At 39.2% G+C, this 8,972-nt stretch overlaps 1 protein-coding gene across 3 annotated transcripts in view; it reads right to left on the bottom strand.

Moving 5' to 3' along the window:
* Positions 1–1,156: 1,156 nt before the first annotated feature.
* The window catches only part of lingo1a (leucine rich repeat and Ig domain containing 1a), a 73,088-nt gene continuing 65,272 nt past the window's right edge, over positions 1,157–8,972 (bottom strand). For all 3 annotated transcript variants that reach the window (XM_031565230.2, XM_012815625.3, XM_031565231.2), the window contains one exon: positions 1,157–4,885. In XM_031565230.2, coding sequence (XP_031421090.1) covers positions 3,026–4,873 — 1,848 coding nt within the window. In that variant the 5' untranslated portion in view covers positions 4,874–4,885 and the 3' untranslated portion in view covers positions 1,157–3,025. The remainder of the gene's footprint in view (positions 4,886–8,972) is intronic.

The raw sequence follows: 8,972 nt of genomic DNA, 5'->3' as shown, positions 1-8,972 counted from the left end.
AGACAGAATATACACCAGGGATTAATGTGTATTGATTATCTTTAAGGGATTAATGTGTATTGATTATCTTTATTAATGTGTATTGATTAACTTTGCTCCTAAGTGAAACAAATGGCCAAATGGTCAGCGAGATGCCTGGTTCTAACGGGGAACTAACATCAATTAGAAACCTCAGCGATACTTGCTTCACATTCAATCAAGTTAGAAACAGATGTAAGATGCTGGGTAGAGTTCTTATGGACTGCTGTCACGGTGGTCATCACCTTGATCTTCATCTTCAGCTGATTTCACTCTTTACACCCTTTTTTATTTGTTGTGTGTGACTTTTGAATAATTTATAGGGTATACTTAAATCAATATAAATAGAATAAACAGATAACAGAATAAATAGCAATGAATACTATAACTAAATTTAGAAGAAACTTTAAAATGATCTTTGGATTACTACTTCAGCAATGTGTGTTTTACAAGATGTTTTGCAGGTGGGCTATCTGAATGGATAGATTGTGTCACTATGATTAGGAAGTACCCAACAGAAAGTGCAGAAATAACAGCTACACCTGCATGTGAATGGGCATTTAAATGGTGACATTTATAAAAATAGCAGTCTGACTGATTTTGAACTCACTTGTAGCAATTATTTCATCTCACTTTCACCACATTAACATTAACGCCAATAAGCGTAATCACAGCGACACTTTGCATGATGTTGACAACTGGAAACAAGTACTAATTGGCCTGAAATTTTGTTAATTTTGGATAGGCCAATCCTAATCTGACATTCAAAATATTTAAGGGACAGGGCCAGAAGTCTCCATTCATAAGGAATGTGACTCCTATATTTGCACTACATGAACATGTTTAAAGCTAAATTGAAAGCAGAGCAGCTTAGTTCCACTAAAACATCAAGGATCCACTAACCTAATTTACCCGTTGCCTCAAACTTTGGATGGCATATTCCCTGTTAAGAAGGGGTTAATTCATTATTCCGGTCAGAATTGCTTGCTTCAACAATGGTGTTTTCATTGTTATGTACCTCATTTTTTCCTGTTAAACTAAAACGTGTATGAATGTTCAATAGCAGCAATAACATTGTTTGAACATTGAAAGAAAGTTCTCTTGAATGAAACCCACCATCAAATTTGACCATTCTCACTTTTCCTAAGCGTTTTTATTTCATCCAGAGCTGAAGACTGATTGTTTTGAAACCTAAGAATAATGTTTTGTCCTCCTGTTTCTCCATGTAATGCAATTATAAGCCTATGGTTATAGAACTGCATTGAGATAGGACTAGTGAAACTTTTAGAAAATCTCCATAGATTGTTTAATACAACATACCATATTTTCAACCATTTAACATCAAGAAAATTGTTAATAAAAAAAATCTGCATATTACCTTTATTGCACAGAACAACTGAACATATGTTTCATTTTGTATTTTTTTTTTTTTTTTAGATATTTTAATACAAAATTGGCATGGACTACATATTCACATAGTCCTATGTTGAACTGAAAACAGAAAAAGAAGACATTTTCAGAGTTGTCATTGAACTGATGAGGACCAAAAAGGCTCAGCACAGTAGTCACATTGAAACAAAGAGAGCAGTTGTTATCGTCATGAGCCACATCTCACGCTTCAGAAAAACAGATTACTTCAAAGCCTTTTCAGATCACTATGGGTAAAACCATCTGTGACTCTTCCATCTGCATATCTAGTCCATACTTCCAACCCATTACTGTATCATTTCTTATGTCATCCATCATACATAACTGAGGTTTTATCCGTGGTTTCACAAATCCCAGCTGTTCACACAGTGTACTTGAAAATGTAAGGTCAGTGTACACACCACCACAACCATCATTAGACACCTATGTTGTTTTCCATGTCTCATTATACATGTCATACCTTGAACATTAGATCTGGTACGTCTGTTACAGGAACAGCGTATCCTGTTGTTGTTTGAACTTTGTTGGCAACATTTGACAATCAAACCTCCACTAAACAAATATCTAGGTCTGAATGTTTGCAGGGTTGCTGAGCACATTACTAGTTTGGCATGGTTGACTTTAGAGGTGCAAGACGTCTCTCTAGATGAAAATGATTAGATACAACATCCAGTCAATAGAAGTTGTGAATAAGTAAAGCTCTTTATCCAAAGCTAGTCAATGTTTTCTTTTCTCTCTTTTTTTTTTTTTACAAAATGACAATGGAATCAACACAATATCCCTCCCACTGATGAAGTATTCAACCGAACGTTCTCTATGGACGATGTGAATAGGACATTTTGAAACAGATTTTACATTCTGTTCATGAGGTGTTTCAGAATTAAACCTAGAAAAAAAGATGTCTGCATGCTTCATTTTGCTCCCAAATTTTAATATGTAACATTTCAACCAACCTTCAGGTCATCAGATCATCTTTCGACATTTTATATTTCAATCAGAAATGTTTAATGAGGTTGCTGGATATAGTTAACAAATTGAAAATCAAATGTATGCCGTAATATTATACAGATTAATGGACTAATGTGCTCATCACCCCTTCCATTCTTCTGTCTCCGAATGACAAAGCAATAAAACATATAATATACCATAGAAAAGAAAAGAATACAAAAATGCAGGCAAAAGGGCAGCAAAGGAGAAAGATGATCCTGCCTTTTGCATTCCAGTGATTGATAGGAACATTTAGAAGGGTTTATTTTATATATATTTTTCTTTACTTTCCTTTTTTGAATACAAATCCACAAGAACTTGAATGTCTTAGGACAAAATTCACTTTCAAAGTAATGGTCCCTGTAGGCCATGTTAATATCCATCATGTAGAGTTTGGGGTATTTTTTTTCCTCGTACAGTCAAAACAAAGAACATTTCTCCTTCATATCCACCTTCAAAGTAATTGGGGGGAAAAATCAAATGCCGTAGGCTACTACATTAACTCTGTATCCAGGGGTGGTCACTGGGGAATCCTCTTGTTCCTATTTTTATGGGTTTATTTTTTTCAAAGTCATTAAGTCCCCTGAATGTGCTAAATCATTTTCATGTTAAATTTGCGAGGGGCATCTGCGGTACTGCTGCTTATACCAGCGTCGGACTTGCGTGGCACATATTCGATCTCTATGTTGTGCTTGGTGTTTCCTTTACCCCTGCTCCACAAAAACAGCAGCACGAGACAAAAAAGAACGACACCAAGGAAAGAGATGAACCCCATGGTGGTGGCGATGATCAAGGTTTTTATGTCGAAGGGAAAGGGGACGGCGGCTTTCGTCCCATTGGCACCATTCTCATTGGGCTGGTTAGATATGAAAGCGAAGGTTTTGTTGGGCTGATGAGGCCAATCTGGAGAGTAACTGTGAACATGCAGGTGGGCTAGCGCAGTGTCATTGCCACCGGCATTGCTGGCTATGCACATGTATGTTCCGTTGTCCTGGATCTGCGCATACCTCACTTCAAGGGTGCCATCAGGAAACACTGTAAGACGCCCAATGGTCTTGGTAGTGATAAACTGCTTCTGTGGGGAGAACCACATGATGACTGGAGCAGGGTCACCATCTGCTTGACATACAAAGTGGACAGTGGTCCCTTCATCAATGAATTTCTGCTGTGGCTTGCGGTCACGGATTCTCGACCTGCGGCAAGTGAAGTAGTTGGGTTGGAGGATGTCCGGGAAATCCTTGAATTCCTTGCCTTGTACAAACTCAGGAGAGGCGCAGGTTGGTTGTTGCCGGTTGAAGTTGAGTCTCCATCGTCTACGGAAAATCCACAGAAGCCTACAATCGCAAGCCAGGGGGTTGTCATACAAAGCCAACGTCTCTAAGTTTCCTACCGAATGAAAAGCAGATTCTTCCAACGTGGTCAGAGTGTTTGCAGACACATTGAGGATCTTAAGATAATTTAGGCCTCTGAAGGCATAGGGCTCGATAACAGCAAGCCTGCCGCCCACCAGATGAAATTCTTGAAGCCTAAGGAGGTCATGAAGCCTATTACCCTCGATGGTGACAAGGGGGTTGTATGACATATTGAGAAAACGCAAGTAGACCAGATGTCGGAGAGCCACGTAGGGAATGGACGTAAGATTACCACTGGTGATGGTCAGAGAAGTGAGGTTTAAACCATACAAGCTGTTTGTTGTCATGGTGTCAAGGAAAGGCCAGTTGGCAATCTCAAGCACTTTGAGTCGGTAGAGCCTTTTGAAGGCATAATCCTTGATGATGTTAATGTTGAGGTTGCGTAAGCGGAGCGAGATCAAGCTAGGGAGGTGGGTGAAGGCTTCTGTGGGGACGGCAGTCAGGTTGCACTTCTCCAGGGTGAGCTGTTCTAAGCTGCTGAGGCCATGGAATGCTCTATGGGAGATGAACACCAGGTCATTGTCTCCAACCTCAAGGGACCTGAGGTTGTACAGGTCTTGGAACATATAATCCAGAAGAATGACTATTTTGTTTTCGCTGATATCCAACTGAGTGAGGTTGCTCAGACCTGTAAACACGCCCAGCTGGATAAGCTTGAGCTTGTTGCTCCGGAGCCCCAGTGTCCGTAAGTTATAGAGGTTGTTGAAGGCCCCTGGTTCAATGACAGAGATGGTGTTTTCATTTAGCTCCAGCTCCTCAAGGTTTGGGTAACTGGCAAACTCATCAGAGTCTATGGTTTTGATGCGGTTCTTGCTGAGGTCCAGCAGCCGCGTCTCAGCAGGAATGCCCTCTGGGACGGACATGAGCTTCTTGCGGTGGCATACAACCGCGCGCTCCTGGACATTGCACTCGCAGCGTGACGGGCAGCCTGTGGTGGAGCCTGACAGCACAGTGCCAAGCATCAATATGAGAATAGGCTGCCAGCAAGCCACCAGGTAGCTGTGCCCACTCGCTTCCGCGGCCACCATCCTACTAGTTACCTGTGAAGACATGAAACAGAGGGAGATGATTAACTCTTTGTGCTGCATACAGTGGCAAAGGCTAATTATGAAACCAGACCAATTCTATGATATCTTATTATTAATCCTAAAGTTTAATGAGATTGCAGTGAGTTTTGTACCACAAGGCATTTTCATTAAACCGTTATATTGCCACACAAAAAGCAAACCGCTTTGAAGAATCTTTAAAGCAACAATATGTAATACAGAACTTGTAATTGCTTGTAGAATTAGTTATTGTGCAGGTTGGAATTTGTCCTTGGAAGGGAGGAATACCGGAAATGACAAATGAAAATGTATATTTCATAAAAGACTTGGTAACATCAGAGTAGGTTTCTAGATGTATGTGTTCAGATTGAATTCTTGTCCACTCCTAATAGGGAAGTAAGGAAGTATTTTATAACATAAATAAATAAATAAATAAACAAATAACAAATATAATATGTCATACAATATATACATTCATATGCTACTCAAATGTACAAATACAGTGAATTGCTTGGTCTAAAACACTTCCTTTTACTGCACATTATAATATAATAAACGTATAAGCATAACATCTTTATTGTTACAAAAAAATGCAACATGTAATCCCCATTAGAATTACCTGCAACAAATAGTTTCAGAGATGCAGTATTCTAAAAACACAATAAGTCTATAATAATATAATTTGCAAAATTCATTCCACACATTGACATTGAGAGATTAGCTAACATATGCTTAGAGGACCCAACCTTTCCATTTTTCTTTACACTGAGCATCAAAAGACTGCTTGGATATGATCATGTGTCTAGGCAGAGCTAACCACTGGAAGCTAATGCAGCCATTACAGCATTATCATCATCATTGTAACAGATTAATATGAAATATCGTAGCCCCAACAACCGACAGCTACTGTTGGAAAAACATGCTTGTTCCCGCAACACTGTTGCAGTTAAACAACCTGGGCGATTTTTATGATGCAGACCTGCAAAACACCATGCTCAAGATCAATCATTTTAGGTGAGAACCTAATACTAAATGATGGCTCTTCAAATAGGGCCAGGTGCAGGTAAATTAACAGCATTTTTCAGCGAGTAATCTAATTCATGCTGTGTCAGGTATCCGTATGCTAGGAACATCTGTGCAATATAAGGTTTGCATAAAATAATCTTTGTTCCACTTTCTCTCTTCATCGTCTTGACAACGATATGTGCTTAGGAAACATTAGCTGGATGTAAGTGAATAATGTCAGGATTGATGTATCTTGTATGATTAACACTAATCTCTCCAAATGCATACACAAAACTGTTGATTGTTTTGAAGCAAGCATGCAAAGTAAAAGAGAAGGGTATTACACCTAAAAGTACACACTAAGATTGCCATACAGTCAATATTCCTTCTCCTGATGTTATCATGAAGATAAACCTCTTGCTGTATGTTCTGCTTCATGCATCACTCTGCACTCTGAGACTCGTGCCATATAATTCTACAACAGTCCATGTGAGATCACAAACCGGACCGATTAATAAGCCTATATCTTTGCTTCCTGTTTGTAATGGTATAAAAACATTTCTATTGGCAACTTACATACTAACACATCAGAGTAATAACACTAACCATCTTTATGAAAGGTTGCAGTGTTATTAAGTGCATTAGTTAGCATACAAATGTGTCCTAAGGAAACACTACAATCCAACTTGGATGAAAAGAAAGGCCAAAGAGCAATGGGTTGCATGACTAAATCGGCAAGGAATCATCCCCTGATAATTGAACAGTCAGTATTTCTCCGACATCTGCATTTCCCGAGGTATAAATGTCACTTTGTGATAATCGGCACTGTCTTGCCGAGAATTCCCAGGGTTCTAAACTTTTTGACCTCCTTATTAATTTGTCGCTCAAAACAAATGTCATGTGGGTTAGGCCATTGACTGCTTGCCAAAATCTTGGCAGGAACTGAAATATGAATGCTTGTGATCCCCAGATGGAGTCAATGGTCAACGTAACGGCTCAGAAAGTCAACTCAACACTGAAGAAACGTCAATATTACCAGGCATGGAAGCTAAGGTCAATGCAGCGTGACCACTAATGGTGAACTCTGTACATATGAAAGCAATCTATTCCATGTATGATCATTTTACTTAAGTTTCATTTTATGAAGGCAAACACAGTTTAATTACTTGTGTATGAGTGATTTGCCTGAACAGTCAATACCACCTGAGATTACTGATACTAATCAGGTAATGCAGAAATCCTTTACTGGTTGAACTGGCTGAAAACCCTGTCTCAGTAAATTTGTGTTTTTGCCAAGCTTGGCCTCTGGCTTAGGATTTTGCTAGAGGGCCTGACTGAATGAGAGCTCTAAGTGGTTTTATAACTGCAACTGAAATATTTTTGCAAATATCTTTGTCACTGCTGATAAATCTATACAGTAATTTAAGGTGTATCACAAAACAGTCTGTCTCCTTAAACACTTGCTATCATATCCTCAGTTTCAAGCCAAACAACAGTGCCCAGAACCTCTGTATCAATCTCTTAAAAACACACTTCATTGTTGATGTACAATAATGCATTTCAGGGTTTATGGTACAGCTCTGACCGACTGCTTACTACCTGTGTAATAACTGATCTAAGGATAACTGACCTAAGAACTTATCCTGGCATGTACTTCTAAATGCCAGTCTCCTGCAGCAAAACCACTACTACAAATACAAATACATGGACACATTTATTTTTAGTTTCAGCTGTGTGCCTCCTTCACAAACATCCCTCAACAGGGGGGACATTCACCTAAACTTTAACAACAAACTTTCCTCATTTCATCAGGAACCAAGAACAACATTCTTTATGTGTCTTAGTGCATCTATCTGTCAGAATACATCAGTGGCAAGCCCAACCTACATACCGTGGTTAAATACCTGCGATCTTAAGGAAAGTCCCTCTTATGCAGCTGTCAGTGGTGTTGGAACAAAGTGTTAAACTCCTAAGCCTACGCGGGGGATGAGACTGATGTCTCAGCACTCTGGCTAATCCTCTGGGGAAAGGACCTTCTGTTTCATTGGTATTCCATTTGCATGACTTTGAAAGTCTTCTCCAAATTAATATGCAGTATACATATGTCTCTTAAGTAAGATTGACAAATTCATTTTCAAATATGCTTTTCCCCATTTATTTCACTTAAAATTATATATTTTCTGTACCTTTCCACCACTTTTTGGCCCAAGAGCTATAATAAAAATGGGTCTATTTTTCACTTGATTATAATAGTCACACAGCTGCCTCTCCTTTAACTATAGAATTAAAGCTCAGCATTAAAACCTGGGTAGATGGCTGATAAAGTATGGTGAGCTCCACTGGCCTAATTCAGACTGATCATCCACCCAGTTTCACCGCTTCCCTGCGTACTTCAATGAAATGCAGTGGAAAGGTGACCCTCATGTTATTGTGATTGAAATCTGGATCAGCACTGTGGGTTGACCAGGCCGTCCACGATAGGACACGGCTTAAATCTGAGTTGACGCAGGACAGATGGGTGGCAAGGCTTTAATCCTGTGGAAGAAGCAGGTTGGTGCAACAAGGTGCAAAATTCCAACTGTGACCAGCTGTTTCCCTCCAAATACCTGAGGTTCACCTCCGTGAGGGTCAAAAACAGACCAGCACACCAATCCACAAACACAAAGCTCATATTATTAACATGGAGGGTTACAGCCTTAAAATCTTGTTTTTTTTTATCTCTCTCTCTCTCTCTCCAAAAGGCAAGCCAAAATAGGTATTTGAAATCTGAAGATTAAAGAAATATTCCGGAATTTTTTTTTTTTGGAGCTAATCTCAATCTGCCTGCAGTAGTGAAATGTTGATAATCACAGAGAATAACAATAAATAAATTGCTTGCCATTCCCAGTAATGTGGCGAGGTCAGCAATTCAGTAGGCACTGGCTTTTAACAAAAGCCATGTTTACTTTCCATTTATTACTAAACCCTGACATTACTGTAAATAGATAATGGGCTTTACTTTTACAGTTAATGGCATATGTGTTGTGACTACAGAGTTCTGGCTAACACATAGCCAATGCCATAATTGACCATTGAC

The sequence above is a fragment of the Clupea harengus genome, chromosome 3, assembly GCF_900700415.2.
Source record: "Clupea harengus chromosome 3, Ch_v2.0.2, whole genome shotgun sequence".
In the NCBI taxonomy this organism is placed as follows: domain Eukaryota; kingdom Metazoa; phylum Chordata; class Actinopteri; order Clupeiformes; family Clupeidae; genus Clupea; species Clupea harengus.
The sequence above is the reverse complement of the archived record's forward strand: the minus strand, read 5'-3'. Positions and strand labels throughout refer to the sequence as shown.